The sequence below is a fragment of the Mustela nigripes genome, chromosome 1 (assembly GCF_022355385.1).
Source record: "Mustela nigripes isolate SB6536 chromosome 1, MUSNIG.SB6536, whole genome shotgun sequence".
Lineage (NCBI taxonomy): Eukaryota > Metazoa > Chordata > Mammalia > Carnivora > Mustelidae > Mustela > Mustela nigripes.
In genome coordinates this window covers 168,075,922-168,093,520 of record NC_081557.1, presented here as the reverse complement: position 1 = coordinate 168,093,520, position 17,599 = coordinate 168,075,922, and the positions used below count along the sequence as shown (strand labels likewise).

Genomic DNA, 17,599 nt, shown 5'->3' with positions numbered 1-17,599 from the left:
AAACACCAAACCAGCCCTACAGGAAATTTTGAAAGGGGTTGTCTAAGCAAAAAAGAGAGCCTAAAAGTAAAAGAACAGAAAGGAACAGAGACAATACACAGTACCAGTCATCTTGCAGACAATACAATGGCACTAAATTCATATATTTCAAAGTTATCCTGAATGTAAATGGGCTAAATGCCCCAATCAAAAGACACAGGGTATCAGAATGGATTAAAAAAACAAGACCCATAGATATACTGTCTGCAGGAAATGCATTTTAGACCCAAAGACACCTCTAGATTTAAAGTGAGGGGGTAGAAAACAATTTTCCATGTCAATGGACATCACAAGAAAGCTGGGGTGGCAATCCTTGTATCAGATAAATTGGATTTGAAACCAAAGACTATAATAAGGGATGAGGAAGGACACTATATCATAATTAAAAGGTCTGTCCAACAAGAAGTTCTAACTATTTTAAATATCTATGCCCCTAACATGGGAGCAGCCAATTATATAAACCAATTAATAACAAAATCAAAGAAACACATCAACAATAATACAATAATAAAAGGGGACTTTAACAGCCCCCCTCATTGAAATGGGCAGATCATCCAAGCGAAAGATCAACAAGGAAATAAAGGCCTTAAATGACACACTGGACCAGATGGACATCACAGATATATTCAAAACATTCCATCCCAAAGCAACAGAATTAACATTCTTCTCTAGTGCACATGGAACATTCTCCAGAATAGATCACATCCTGGATCACAAATCAGGTCTCGGCCTGTATCAAAAGATAGGGATAATTCCCTGTATATTTTCAGATCACAATGCTTTGAAACTATAACTCAACCTCAGGAGGAAAGTTGGAAAGAACCCAAATACAAGGAGACTAAAGAGCATCCTCTAAAGAATGAATGGGTCAACCAGAAAATTAAAGAAGAATTGAAAAAATTCCTGGAAACAAATGAAAATGAAAACACAACTGTTCAAAATCTGTGGGACACAGCAAAGACAGTCCTGAGTGGAAAGTATATAGTGATACAAGCCTTTCTCAAGAAACAAAAAAGGGCTCAAATACACACCCTAACCCTACACCAAAGGAGCTGGAGAAAGAACAACAAAGAAAGCCTAAACCCAGAAAGAGAAAAATAATAAAGATCAGAGCAAAAATCAATGAAATAGAAACAAACAAACAAGCAAAAAATAATAGAACAAATCAACAAAACTAGGAGTGGTTTTTTGAAGGAATAAATGAGATTGATAAACCCCTGGCCAGACTTACCAAAAAGAAAAGAGAAAGGACCCAAATTAATAAAGTCATGAATGAAAGAGGAGAGATCATAACCAACACCAAAGAAATACAAACAATTACAAAAACATATTATGAGCAACTGTATGCCAGCAAATTTGACAATCTGGAAGAAATGGATGCTTTCTTAGGGGCATATAAACTACCAAAACTGAATCAGGAAGAAATAGAAAACCTGAACAGACTCATAACCAGTAACGTCATTGAAGCAGTCATTGAAAATCTTCGAACAAACAAGAGCCCAGGGCCAGATGGCTTTCCAGGGGAATTCTACCAAACATTTAAAGAAGAATTAATACCTATTCTCCTGAAACTGTTTAAAAAATTAGAAATGGAAGGAAAACTTCCAAACTCATTTTATGAGGCCAGCATTACCTTGATCCCCAAACCAGACCCAACCAAAAAAGAGAATTACAAATCAATATCCTTGATGAACATGGATGCAAAAATTCTCACCAAAATACTAACCAATAGGATCCAATAGTACTTTAAAAGGATATTCACCACAACCAGTGGGATTTATTCCTGGGCTGCAAGGTTGGTTCAACATCCACAAATCAATGTGATACAATACATTAATAAAAGAAAGAACAAGAACCATATGATACTCTCAATAGATGTTAAAAAAGCATTTGAAAAAATACAGCATCCTTTCTTGATCAAAACTCTTCATAGTGTTGGGATAGAGAGTACATACCGCAATATCATCAAAGCCATCTATGAAAAACCTACAGCGAATATCATTCTCAATGGGGAAAAACTGAGAGCGTTCCCCCTAAGGTCAGGAACATAGTAGGGATGCCCACTAACACCATTGCTATTCAGCATAGTACTAGAAGTCCTAGCCTCAACAATCAGACAACAAAAAGAAATTAAAGTCATCTGAATTGGCCAAGAAGAAGTGAAACTCCCACTTTTTGCAGATGATATGATACTTTATGTGGTAAACCCAAAAGACTCCCCTCCAAAACTCCTAGAACTTATACAGGAATTCAGTACAGTGTCAGGATATACAATCAATGCACAGAAGTCACTTGCATTTCTTATACACCAACACCAAGACAGAAGAAGGAGAAATTAAGGAGTCAACCCCATTTACAATTGCATGCAAAACCATAAAATAGCTAGGAATAAACCATACCAAAGAGGCAAAGAACCTGTACTCAGAAAACTATAAAGTACTCATGGAAGAAATGGAGGAAGACACAAAGAAATGGAAAAGTGTTCCATGCTCATGGCTTGGAAGAACAAATATTGTAAAAATGTCTATGTTACCTAAAGCAATCTACACATTTAATGCAATCCTTATCACAATACCATCAATTTTTTCCAAAGAAATGGAACAAATAATCTTAAAATTTATATGGAACCAGAAAATACCTCGACTAGCCAGAAGAATGTTGAAAAAGAAAACCAAAGTTGGTGGCATCACAATTCCAGACTTCAAGGTCTATTACAAAGCTGTAATCAAAGTAAATTGGGGGAAATTGGAAGGGGAGACAAACCGTGAGAGACTGTGGACTCTGAGAAACAAACTGAGGGTTTTGGAAGGGAGTGGTAGGGGGATGTGTTAGCCTGGTAGTGGGTATTAAGGAGGGCACATATTTCATGGAGCACTGGGTGTGGTGCATAAACAATGAATCTTGGAACACTGAAAAAATAAAATTAAATTAAAAAACAAAAGAAAACAAAGCTATAATCATCAAGACAGTATAGTATGGACACAAAAACAGACACATAGATCAATGGAACAGAATAAAGAGCCCAGAAATGGACTCTCAACTCCATGGCCAACTAATTTTTGACAAAACAGGAAAGAATGTCCAATGGAAAAAAGACAGTCTCTTCAACAAATGGTGCTGGGAAAATTGAACAGTCACATGCAGAGGGATGAAATTGAAGTATTTCCTTAACCACACACAAAAATAGACTCAAAATAGATGAAAGACCTCAATGTGAGACAGGAATCCATCAAAATCCTTAAGGAGAACACAGGCAGTAACCTCTTCGACCTCAGCTGCAGCAACTTCTTCCTAGAAACATTGCCAAAGGCAAGAGAAGTAAGGGCAAAAATGAGCTATTGGGACTTCAAGATCAAAAGCCTTTGCAAGGAAAGGAAAGAGTCAACAAAACCAAAAGACAACCGACAGAATGGAAGAAGATATTTGCAAGTGACATATCAGATAAAAGGCTAGTATCCAAAATCTATAAAGAACTTATTGAGCTCAACACCCAAAGAACAAATAATCCAGTCAAGAAATGGGCAGAAGACATGAACAGACATTTCTGCAAAGAAGACATCCAGACAGTCACCAGACACATGAAAAAATGCTCAACATCACTTGGCATCAGGGAAATACAAATCAAAACAACAACGAGATACCACCTCACACCAGTCAGAATGGCTAAAATCAACAAGTCAGGAAATGACAGATGCTGGCAAGGATGCGGAGAAAGGGGAACCCTCCTACACTGTTGGTGGGAATGCAAGCTGGTGCAGCCACTCTGGAAAACAGCATGGAGTTTCCTCAAAAGTTAAAATAGAGCTATCCTACAACCCAGCAATCTCACTACTGGGTATTTACCCTAAAGATAGAAACATAGTGATCTGAAGGGGCACATGCACCTGAATGTTTATAGCAACAATGTCCACAATAGCCAAAGTATGGAAAGAACCTAGATGCCCATCAACTAGAGAAAGAAGAAGTGGTATGTATGTATGTGTGTGTGTGTGTGTGTGTGTGTGTGTGTGTGTATAAAATGGAATACTATGCAGCCATCAAAAGAAATGAAATCTTGTCATTTGTGACGATATGGATGGAAGTAGAGGGTATTATGCTAAGTGAAATAAGTCAATCAGATAGAGAAAATTATCATACAATCTCCCTGATTCAGAATTTTAGAGGCAGAGTATGGGGTTTGGAGGACAGGGAAGGAAAAAATGAAACAAGATGGGATTGGGAGAGAGACAAACCATAAGAGATTCTTAATCTCACAAAACAAACAGGGTTGCTGGGGTATGGAGAGGGTGGTTGAATTATGGACTTTGGGGAGGGTATGTGCTATGGTGAGTGCTGTGAAGTGTGTAAACTTGACAATTCACAGACCTGTACCCCTGGGACAAATAATACATTATATTATTATACATTACAACATATGTTAATAAAAACAAAAAAAGAAAAGGCAAATAGATCAATGGAACAGAATAGACACCTCAGAAATACACCCACATTAATGTAGCAACTGATATTCTCTAATAAATGATGCTGGAACAACTGGACATCTACATGTAAAAAAAAATGAATCTAAATGCAGACCTTATGCCCTTCATCAAAACTAACTCAGAATGGGTCAGAAACATAAATGTAAAATCCAATACTATAAAAACACCTAGAAGTTTAAATAAGAGAAAACCTAGATGGGTTTGGGTATCGTGATGACTTTTTAGACACGTCACCAAAGTCATAATTCATGAAAGAAAGGGTTGATTAGTTGGACTTTATTAAGCTTAAATACTTCTGTTCTGTGAAGGACAATGTCAAGAGATCAAGCAGACAGGCCTCAGAGGGGGAGAAATCATTTGCAAAAGGCACCTCTGATAAAGGACTGTTCAAATTATACAAAGAACCCTCAAAACTCAACAATAAGAAACAACCTGATTTAAAAATGGGCCAAAGGCTCTAATGGATACCATAACACAAAACACACAGAGATAGCAAATAAGCATATGAAATGATGTTCCACATCACAAGTCACCAGAAAAATGCAAATTAGAGCAACCATGAGATAGCACTACATATGTATCTGAATGGCCCAAATCCAGAACATTCATAATGCCAAATGCTGCAGAGGATGTGAAGCAACAGGAACCCTTATTCAATGCTGGTAGGAATGCAGAATGACACAGTCATTTTGAAAGATAGTTTGGTAGGTTTTTATAAAACTAAATATCTTCTTACCATATAATGCAGACATTATGCCACTTGGTTTTTACCCTAATGAACTGAAAACTTGCCAAACAAAGGCAAACACATGGGTGTTTATGGCAACCTTATTCATAATTACCTAAGCCTGGAAGCAATGGAGATGTCCTTCAGTAGGTGAATGGATAAATTAAACCATGGTATATCCGGAAGAGTAGTATTCAGCCCTAAAAATAAATGAGCTGTTAACCCATGAAAAGATGTGAAGGAAACTAAGAAGAATATTACTAAGTTCAAGAAGTCCATCTGAAAAGGCTACAGAAATACCTCACGATCTGTAAAGGGCAATAAAGCAAAGCACAATAAAACAAGGTATGCCTGTACATACTGCATGATTTCGACTCTACGACATTCTGAAAAAGGCACAAGTCAGTAAAAAGATCAGTGACTGCTATTGGATGGGGGTGGGATGGACACACAGGTAAAGCACAGAGGAGTTTTAGAGCAATGAACATACTGTCCATGACACCGTAATGATGGATATATATCATTATGTATCTGTCAAAACCCACAGACAATACCAAGAGTGAACAGTAAACTATGAGATGTAGGTGATCATAATGTATCTGTAGATGTTCATCAGCTGTAGCAAATGGGACACCTTGGTGGGGGATGTTAATAATAGGGAAGTTGTGCATATGCGGGGCCAGGGATTGTATGGGAAATCTCTGTACCTTCTATCTCAACTTTGTTGTGAACATCAAACTGCTCTAAAAAATGAGGTCTTAACAAAAAAGAGTAGCTGGGTAATAGAAAAACAAAAAGAGAGGGAAAAATTTGCATGGTTGCCTACTAAGCAAAAATGAATATTACTCTGGCAACAGTTAAAGTCATTTAGTGAAAGTGACAGCTAAAGAAGACAATTTGACAATAGTCCTTCTAGGACACTTAAAAATTCATGACCCAATAGATTTGTTCACCTACGGTTTCTTCTGTTTGGTATGCAGCCAAAGTTTTAGTAAATTGCTTTAAGAAGCTCTAATTATTTATCATCTACCTACAAAAGCTAAGTATATTTTAATACTTACTAAATATTTCTGTAGTTGCTCTTTTCTCTCTTGTTCCAGTGAACTGACTATAACTCATAACCATAATTCTGTCCTTTGTTCAGTGAGAGTAGCAAAATTTCATGACATTGTTTGAATTCTTCTTGTGGGGAAGTGAGAAGTTTGAATTTCTCTTATCGGGACTGGGCTAGAGTGGGAGGGTGTTGAGGACATTCAGACAGAACTGAGCATAATGTCCCAGAGTGCATCCAAGGAGTAAAACTAAAACTGAGATCCAAGCAAGCTGTCTAGGCACAGCATCTGTGTAGTGTGTATCTCATGGGAGCACTGGTCACACAGTGAGGCAGCCAGAGGGTAGACACTACTGAGGTGGAACCCAGCTTTGAGCTGTCAAGCCAGACATGTCTTGTTCAACTGGAGACCTTGAAACAGAAGGCTGGAAATGGAAGACTAGGTGATTTCCAGAACAGGTGCTAAAGCTACAATCCCCTTTATATAGAACAACAATGGGTTCCCTCTGGTAAGGAGGGCGCCATTAAAATCACAGCAAACTCCAAAGGGATATAAAAATCATGTACATTACTACATTAAAATGTCATGACTAGCTTCAATGTGTAGGACATAAATTGAGCCATGGACATCTTTTTGGTTGTATATGGATTTTCATGGTATTACAATATTCGAACAGTGTTTTCATTATTATAATGCTTTTACATCCTCTCTTCCCAGTGTCTTTTCTGAGATGCTTTCATCTACATTGTGCTCTGGGGGCTTGGCAAGCCTTCCTCTTACATAAGCTTCTGTAATAGGGCTGACCCCATAGTTTAAACTACAGCAAATTCCCTCGGGTGAGAGGCAGAGCAGAGAGCTGAATGCCCTGGGTTCTGTGATCCCTTCTCTTCCCGTTTGAAGATAAAAGGGCAAATTAGGAATTTGTCCTAATGTCCTGTCTTTCATGATTCCATTTTATGACTTGCCTCCCCCTCTTCGGACCCTGAGAGAGAGGTAAGGTAGGGTGTTAGTACAGTGTGCTGGGTTGCATATGTTATACAGAACAATTGCTGGACATAGTGTTGTCCCTGCCATCATGACCCTAAACACCCCACTGTTAACCTGGGCATGCGTGGTAACACTGGCAGCGCCACTTTCCAACGAGGGGGCTCTTCACCCAGTGATACTGTTTTCCTCAAATGTGGGTCTCTCACTAAATAAAACAGTTTCCATTTAAGTTGATATTTGTTATCTGTGGTTAAAAATAAAACATGTGAACATATTTTTCAAGGAGAAGAGATTCCATAATGGCATATAGGGTATGATTCCAATTTCACAATTAGTCAGGAAACAAAAATATTTACAGTACTTACTTTTTTTTTTTTTGATGTGTACTTTGGTATAGTTTAATAATTTATTTTTTTATTTTTAGATTTTTAATTATACTTTAATAATTAAAACATTTTTGATGCTAATATAAAACAGTTTTAATTCACCTGTGAATCTTATTATTCTCAACTTATTAACTAAGTATGTTCATGATTATTTCTATTTGACTTTCTTTCCTTCACCATCCTAGACATGTGAAATCCTTTGAATACATGCTGAGAAATTTATAAGGATACAATCCATTTTTGTGTAAGATACATCTCCACATAGGTAAAAGTTATTCACCCTCATGACAGTTGGAGCTAACAAACTGACACAAACATTAATTAATGGCCATTTGAGTCAATTTATACCATTAGCCTTTGACATTAAAAGTTATGTATATTATCTTAGGATTTCCAAAGGCTGATTTGAATTTCATGATTTTTGTTTTATATCAAGCAATGTGATTCAGTTGAAATTTATATACACTAGATTTACAATAAAATAATGAAGACATTTAACTAAGTGATAATTATACATAAGATTAATAGAGGGAAAGGAAGGACATGGCATTTAGATAAATCCTGAAATGGTAAAAGATTTCAAGAAGAGCCCAGAAATAGACCCTCAACTCTACAGTCAACTAATCTTCGACAAAGCAGGAAAGAATGTCCAATGGAAAAAAGACAGCCTCTTCAATAAATGGTGCTGGGAAAATTGGACAGCCACATGCAGAAAAATGAAATTGGACCATTTCCTTACACCACACACAAACATAGACTCAAAATGGATGAAGGACCTCAATGTGCAAAAGGAATCCATCAAAATCCTTGAGGAGAACACAGGCAGCAACCTCTTCGACCTCAGCCGCAGCAACATCTTCCTAGGAACAACGCCAAAGGCAAGGGAAGCAAGGGCAAAAATGAACTATTGGGATTTCATGAAGATCAAAAGCTTTTGCACAGCAAAGGAAACAGTTAACAAAATCAAAAGACAACTGACAGAATGGGAGAAGATATTTGCAAATGACATATCAGATAAAGGACTAGTGTCCAGAATCTATAAAGAACTTAGCAAACTCAACACCCAAAGAACAAATAATCCAATCAAGAAATGGGCAGAGGACATGAACAGACATTTCTGCAAAGAAGACATCCAGATGGCCAACAGACACATGCAAAAGTGCTCCATATCACTCGGCATCAGGGAAATACAAATCAAAACCACAATGAGATATCACCTCACACCAGTCAGAATGGCTAAAATCAACAAGTCAGGAAATGACAGATGCTGGCAAGGATGCGGAGAAAGGGGAACCCTCCTACACTGTTGGTGGGAATGCAAGCTGGTGCAGCCACTCTGGAAAACAGCATGGAGGTTCCTCAAAATGTTGAAAATAGAACTGCCCTATGACCCAGCAATTGCACTACTGGGTATTTACCCTAAAGATACAAACGTAGTGATCCAAAGGGGCACGTGCACCCGAATGTTTCTAGCAGCAATGTCCACAATAGCCAAACTATGGAAAGAACCTAGATGTCCATCAACAGATGAATGGATCAAGAAGGTGTGGTATATATACACAATGGAATACTATGCAGCCATCAAAAGAAATGAAATCTTGCCATTTGCAACAACATGGATGGAACTAGAGCGTATCATGCTTAGCGAAATAAGTCAAGCAGAGAAAGACAACTATCATATGATCTCCCTGATATGAGGAAGTGGTGATGCAACATGGGGGCTTAAGTGGGTAGGAGAAGAATCAATGAAACAAGATGGGATTGGGAGGGAGACAAACCATAAGTGACTCTTAATCTCACAAAACAAACTGAGGTTGCTGGGGGGAGGGGGTTTGGGAGAAGGGGGTGGGATTATGGACATTGGGGAGGGTATGTGCTTTGGTGAGTGCTGTGAAGTATGTAAACCTGGTGATTCACAGACCTGTACCCCTGGGGATAAAAATATATGTTTATAAAAAATTAAAAATTAAAAAAAAAAGTTCTTGAAATCTTTTACAGTACTTACTTCTAAGTGATAGAGCTATGGGTGACTATTTTCTTCTATGTATTATAATAAAAAATTTTTTAAAAAATTACTGCTATAAAAATATTACTGCTATATAGGGTACCCAAATTTTAACAGAAAATTCCAACTGAACTCTTATCAACATGAAGTCATAGGATACTTTTGCTCTTTTTTCTGAAAACACAAAATTTCATAATTCACACAATTGGCTAATGTTAGCAAAATCCAAAATTAATAAATAGAATACTATATAAATAAAAATCTGCTAAATGTACATATAAACATATACACTTATAAATACAATACCCTTGGAAGGGTAGAAAGAAGCTAGTAATGGTCTTTAGAGAAGGAAATTGAGTAACTATAGACATTACTGTGTCTCTGAGATTTTTGGTACTTTTGTGTTATGTAAATCTTTTTAAAATTAAAGACATAATTAAACACAAAGAAAAATAAAAACACATGTTTAGATTCCTTCAACTACTCTTTTCAGTCACTTTTTGGTCCCTTCCTTACACATAAAGCTCTTTTCCATTGTTAGATTAGTTTGCTCTGGCTTTGATTTATTTTGACTTACTGCCAAAAATGTGCGATCTCTCCTATTGCCGTGTTTGGATAATAAATAACTAGAACCTGTTTCCCCACTAAATGTTTCAACACTGAATGTTGTTGATAATTTTTCCTTCTTTGTAAAACCTCTCACAATGCTGCTACTAAAGAAGATGTAACTGCTGAGTTTGACCCTGATTTCAGGGAGGTGAAGTTTTGTTTATAGAAAAGCCTTGAAGTTACAATTAAGGTATATAACCATGATTGTCACAGAACGGTTGCCAACTCAAGGGCCACGTCTACATACTCAGGAGTACCCTGACTCATTTGTGCAAACTCACTGGGATAACCTAGTGCTTTTCTCAGTTTTCAACTTCCTCCTTTCAATTTTAACTTCCATATACTACCTTGTTTCTTCTGAGACTAAAAAGGCATGGATCAGATGTGTCAAGAGAAGGCATGAGGCAGTGCAACAGAGCAAAGATAATCCTTTCAGTAATGGAGGCAAAGATGGTTTCTCAACAAGAGAAAAAACATGGACTAGATGACTTCCCGAAGTCTCTTCCAGAGTAGCTTGCACATATACAATATTCACTTTTGTTACCTCAGGTTTAGGTTAAGTATGGTTTGCAGATTGTTCTCATGGTTATACAAACACTGTATGTGTTAATTTATAAATTTTGACACTAACGCATGACAGGTGGCTTGTGTGCAAAGACTGTGGTATTTAAACATTTAGAAGAGAAATAAGGACATGAAGGAAATAATGAACATTGAAAAAGTGGTAAGGTTAATAAACTCGTGGCGTAAATTAACTACCTCAGCACTCATAAATGTTTCATCTGAGTTCCTGAGCATCTATTTAGTTAGTCAAGGTTTTAAGCATTAAAAAGTAGGGGAAAGGTTGATGGGGCAGGAGAACTGAGAAACTTCTGAATAACTACTATTTTAATGTGAGTGGAGGGGACCAAGTAGACCACTAGAATGAAATCAAATTCCACAAGGAGGCAGACAGAGAGCACCGAAAGATCTAAGCAAAGAGAAGTGCCAGTTGTGGAAAATCAACAAGCTATAAACCATCTAAATAGAATAACAAGGGAAATAGGAGTTAGAAGTGAGAAAACAGTAATTCAAAGTATTGAGAGTAGAAGTTAAACATGCCAGCTAAACTAGATATCATCATGAAGGAAATATTTTATTTTACATAGTCTGAAAGACTAATTCTGAAAATTGTTCTTTAGAGTTACACAGCAGGGGCGCCTGGGTGGCTCAGTGGGTTAAAGCCTCTGCTTTTGGCTCGGGTCATGATCCCAGGGTCCTGGGATCGAGCCCCACCCACGTCGGGGGGTCTCTGCTCAGAGGGAAGCCTGCTTCTCCCTCTCCCTCTGCCTGCCTCTCTGCCTGCTTGTGGTCTCTGCCTGTCAAATAAATAAATTTTAAAAAAAAAAGAGTTACACAGTAAGCAAAAATAAGAAAAACAAAGCAAAAACACAAACAATGATCAGAGTGCATGTATGAGATTATAGCTCAACAACGACATGTATAATGGTGGGGCCAGTTTAACTCACCGGTGGGGTAAACAGTTTAAAATTGAGAACATTTGCATACTGAATAAACGTCTTATTCCATTTGATTTTTAAAAAGTGCTCTTTAGAAAGCAGGCACGATGGGGCGCCTGGGTGGCTCAGTGGGTTAAAGGCTCGGGTCATGATCCCAGAGTGCTGGGATCGAGCCCCGCATCGGGCTCTCTGCTCGGGGGGGAGCCTGCTTCCTCCTCTCTCTCTGCCTCTCTGCCTACTTGTGATCTCTGTCTGTCAAATAAAATAAATAAAATCTTAAAAAAAAAATAAAAAAGAAAGAAAGAAAGCAGGCACGATGTCGGGGAGGGGCAGAGGGCAAGAGAGAATCTTAAGCTGGCTCCATGCACGTAACGAACACGAAGCTTCATCTCGTGACCTGAGACCATGACCTAGGCAGGAATCAAAAGTCAGGTGCTTAACTGATTAAGACACCCAGGTGCCCCATATTGTCTTTTTAAATATTGATCATTAACTCACCACAAATACAGACTTTCGGTAAATTGTGCTTGTTTTGAAATGTCTTAGTCACATATGGTTTTATACATATTATGTATTTCACATACAACTTAAAAAGGGAAAGAGAATACAGACAATTCTTTTAAATGCAGAGGGTTTTTTTTTAAAGATTTTGTTTATTTATTTGACAGAATGAGAGACAGCAAGAGAGAGAACACGAGGGGGACTGGGAGTGGGAAAGGGAGAAGCAGGCTTCCCGCCGAGCAGGAAGCCCAACATGGGGCAGGGCTCTCCATCCCGGGACCCTGAGATCATGACCTGGGCCACCTAGGCTCCCCTAGATAATTCTTTTAGAGTCAAGAGAGAGTTTTTGCTTTTTTAAGATAGCAGGTAATGGTGATGGATTAATCCACTAGGGAGGGTAAAATCAACATACAGGAAGAAGAAAGGACACTGGCAGAAGTGAAATCCTTGAGGAAGCCTGAGGGGATAGAGTCCATGGCATTAGTAGAGAAGTTGTCCTTAATTAGAAGCAAACAACTTGCCAGCTGACATGGGTAGAAATGCAGGTAAGTTGATAGGTGTGGTGTTGAGAGAGTGCACGATCTTCGTATTGTCTCTATTTTCCCAATGAAATGATGAGAAAGGACTTTAGCCTTTGTGGCATCCAAAACTTGTCAGGGAGAGGGAAGCAGTGGGAGTGGGCTAGAAGACAGGACATGAAGGTTAGAGAATGGTAAGCCTGAAATTTTGATTTTGAGGGGGGTGAAGAAACAGAACAACAGCTCTAGGGAATGGTGCCTGGAATGAGGGGCTCAGAAGGGGTGGTTGAAGGAAAGATCTCAGGATAAGAGCAAGTCAAGGAACAGGTGGAGAGGCCTGGCGATTGTGTGGGCCATTTGCCTGATTAGAGAAATCACCGGATATTGATTTAGGAGCTGGAGAGAGGGAGAAGGTATGGAAAGCTGGACGAAGGTCTAAATTTTTCAGAGAATAGGAGTGACTAGTAAAACCTCACCATAAAAGCGGGTAGGTTGTTGTTGAGTCTGGAGTTTGATGTTATGTGCACTTAAGATTAATATTTTCATAAGTATGTAAACATTTTATTAATAACCATAAATATCTGCCCAGAACAAAGGCTACATCAGACACTACTAGTTTATATTAAATGAAAAACACCAAAAATATTTTTATATATTTAGCAATAAAACCAGAGAGCAACTTTCTATCATGATCATTAATGTTATTCCTAACCTTAAAGGATGAATAAGAAATCTCCAGACTCGGAAAGTGGTCAGTTACCTTCCAACTTGAGAACTGTGAGAGGATTAAGTAAGAATTCCAAGGAAGCCTTTGGAATAAGACTTGATCAATAGTTAAGTACCTGTTGAAAGTCATGAGAAAGTAAAACTAAATGTGACCTCATATGAAGGAAAAATTCCCAAGTCTGCTTTGCCACTTTTCTTTATATATTATCTTAAACCAAAACCAAACCCAACTTTTATAATTAAGGTCATCTTGATCTATACTGGTTTTCCCTAACTTGTAGGGCCAGGTACTTTTTCTAGTATTTCTTAGAAGAGACTTGTGATAAGTACATAAACTCTGCTTCTGGATGTTGTTAAGTCCTGGGGGAAGGATGTAATAATTGAAGTTGTGACAACTAGCTAACAATATTTTTCTAATCATGCGGTATGTATTAAGATGCCAAACTCAGAATCCATAAAGTTAAATATATTTGTTCACTTAAACATAGCAAAATCAAATGAATAAACCTTAAACAGGATTAACTTTTTAACTTTAAACAAGGTTATTTAAAAAAATTTAAATTTAAATTCAGTTTAGTTAACACATAGTGTATTATTAATTTCAGTGGTAAGTTAAGTGATTTGTCACTTGCGTATAACACCCAGTGCTCATTACATCACGTGCCCTCACTGATGCCCATCACCCAGTTGCCTCATCCTCCTACGCCCCTCCCCTCCAGCACTCCTTAGTTTGTTCCCTATAGTTAAGAATCTCTTATGGTTTGCCTCCCGCTGTGTTTTTATCTTATTAGAAGGCAAAAGAAAAACTGAAAGAATGTAACATGTGGGATGAAAAAGAATGTCCCTAATATATAAAGAGGTTTTGTAAAATAATAAGAAAAAGACAAACCTATATTTTTTTTAAAAAGGGCAAGAGATGTGAATATGAATAGGGATTGAAGAGAAAATAAATGGCTAATGAATATATAAAAAGGTATTTTGACTTCTCAAACACTGTTAATGAGAATGAAAATTAGAACGGTATTGACTTTTTGGTTGCCAGCTGGTAAATTTCTATCAAAATCCCTAATATGTATACATATTAATCAGCAATTCCACTTCTAGGAATTTATTCTAAGGAGATGAGGTGACAAAATCCAAATCATAAAAGAGTGTCTCAGCATCAATAACAGTAGCAAAACATTTGTAAGTGTCCGTAGTCACGAAAAGACACATCCAACGGATTACTGAATGAAACGAATATGTTATAAAATAACCTGTGTAGTTTTGGTTACATTTATGTAAAAATATATGTTCAAAATATATGTGGGTGTGTGCGCATGGGTGTGTGTATGTGTATGTAAATGTCCCAACTGATGCTTGCAAGGATGCTTCCCAACCATGTGAACGGTGATTATCTTTAAGCAAGGGGATTCTGATCATCTTTACTTCCAAGTCTGTGCTTTTGAATATTGTTTCAATTGCATATGAGGACTGTTTACCACCCTGGTGATTAGGTTATCCCTCCTCAGGGTTGTCGCTCTTACTCTCCCCTCAGCCTGGAACACCTTCTAGCCCTTTCAGTTCTTGGCTGTCATGTCTGCAATTCGAAGGGTTCGCATTTACTACCATATTTGAAATAGAAACCTTACCCCTCTGAGCCCATGCTCCATCCCTTGTCTCCACTTTGGTTTTCTCCATTATACTTGCCACCATCTAATATGTTTTAATTTATATTTGTTTATTAACTTGTTATCACCTGACTCTTACCCTCTCCCACTAGAAAGTTAACCCCATAAGGGCAGGACTTTGTCTTATACTGAGCTGTAACCCCAGAGCTAGGAACAGTGCCAGTTACAATATCAGGTACTTAATACATGCACATATATGTGAATCGAATATTCTTGTACCTGTACTCTAATTCCTTACAAGAAATTCTCCAAAAAGGCCTTGATTAAAAAGGAGGAGAATGATTAACTTATGAACACTTCAAGTATTACCTTACATTCAGGTTAATTTCTATGTTGAATTTTACTCAGCTGAAGTTTAATTGAGCTCTCAATGTAGGGGGGAAACACATATTTTTTTTCTTCCAAATCCTTGATCATCTTTGAATAAAATTAAGTGCCTTGTTCTTAAACTGCTGAAAACCTGTTGCTCACAACAGGTAAGAATCCAGAAAAGAACACACAGAAATTTCAAAGAGGCAGAAACTGTGAACTTCCTTCTCCCCATATTTTGGAATCCAGTTTTCTTGGCCAGATGGAGGGACTCTGGGTGTCCCTCTGCTGACACAGGAAATATGAATCTGATGCTACTTTCCACCACCCCAAGCCCAGGCCTCAAGGAAAAGGGCCCATCCCTCCACCCTCGCTGTGGCAGATACTATACTTGGATGATCTGATTTCATGGTGCTGGTGATATTTAGGATATGGTTGGGGGGGCCCCTCCAAGTTGCATTTACCTGTTTATTTCTCAAGGGCTGAACCACTTCCCTAATGCACAACTCGAGATCATTGAGGTAGTCTTTTTCCGTCTGTATCAGCTCCTTAATGATTTTCGAACGCTTTGCCATCATTCTCTGCACCTGGTGCTCCTCCTGAGTTAGGGTCTCAGTGGCAGAAGCCCCGGCCTGGGGAGTCATCTTTTCTGTTAAATAAAAACATGTATGTACAAGTGAGACATTCTGCTGAGGTTTCTTCCTTCATCATTACAAACACTGTTGGATTGCTTTTAGCAAGGAAAAAGGCACAAAGTGTCTTCAGAGTATGTTCTTAGGAAGAAGTGTGTAGTAGTTTGCCCTAAGGTTGGAATCCTATGAAACTATGAGCAACAAGGGATGAGAGAAGAGATACTTCTGACTAGTCAGCTGAATGACACTTGACTGTCATGGCTTGTCTTTAAAATATCCCTTTGTTACTATATTAAGCTATAAACCTTGTCTTCAGGCTGGAGATAAAAAAATGTATTAAAATCAGTTCAGAATTTCTTCTGGATACATTTGCTTTTGAACCAAGGGATGACTTTTAATTAGTAAGTGGAACGCCTTCCCATTTTGCCCCTATTATTAAAAATAATTGTCCCTCTTCATTCATATGTGGAATATAAGAAACAGCACAGAGAGTCATAGGAGAAGGGAGGGAAAACTGAAAGGGAAGTAGAGGGAGAAAAACCATGAAAGACTGTTAACTCTAGGAAACAAACGGAGGGTTGCTGGAAGGGAGATGGGTGGAGGGTTGGGGTAGCCGGGTGACGGGCATGGAGGAGGGCACGTGATGTGCTGAGCACACAGCTGATGAATCACTGAACACTACATCGGAAACTAATGATGTACTGTATGTTGGTTAATTAATTTAAGTTAAGAAAATTGCCTTTCATTCTTAGTAATATGCAAACCTCAATGACATGGAATGAGGAGTGAGGAAGTGGTAGACTGAATACAGGTCAACTAGGATTTTTCACAGCCCATCTTCAATATCAGGCATATCTTGTTATTTCAAAATTCTTGAACTGCTAAATGGAAAATTTCAATGAAAAAATTCACTGTGCAGGGGCTCCTGGGTGGTTCAGTGGGTTAAAGCCTCTGCCTTTGGCTCAGGTCATGATCTCAGGGCCCTGATCGAGCCCCGCATGGGGCTCTCTGCTCGGCAGGGAGCCTGCTTCTTCCTCTCTCTCTGCCTGCCTCTCTGCCTACTTGTTATCTCTGAGTGTCAAATAAATAAATAAAATCTTTTTAAAAATTCACTGTGCAGAGGAGATATTGAGATAAATGGGAAGGCTCACGTAGAGCCAGAGTTATAATATGAGAAAGCTAAAATGTCTTCAAGAATGAGCTTCCCACAGCAATGGAAAATTTTGGAAGTCCCAAACAAGGTCACAGATGAAGTCAGAGCAGTGATGGATAGTACGGCCGTGCGCGTGTGTGTGTAAATGAATTTTCTTTGAGCTTGAAGTCATCACAAATTTCATGTTCATCTTAATGTCTCCCATTGCAAAAGTATTTCCTTTAAAACTAAAATGATTCTTTTTTTTTTTTAAAGATTTTATTTATTTATTTGACAGAGAGAGATCACAAGTAGGCAGAGAGGCA

General features: G+C 38.1%; 1 protein-coding gene across 1 annotated transcript in view; it reads right to left on the bottom strand.

The window, feature by feature from the left end:
- Positions 1–17,599, bottom strand: part of ARHGEF38 (Rho guanine nucleotide exchange factor 38) — a 148,999-nt gene that overhangs the window by 96,455 nt on the left and 34,945 nt on the right. The window contains exon 2 of the mRNA XM_059376838.1: positions 15,974–16,158. Within this exon, the coding sequence (XP_059232821.1) occupies positions 15,974–16,158 (185 nt within the window). The remainder of the gene's footprint in view (positions 1–15,973; positions 16,159–17,599) is intronic.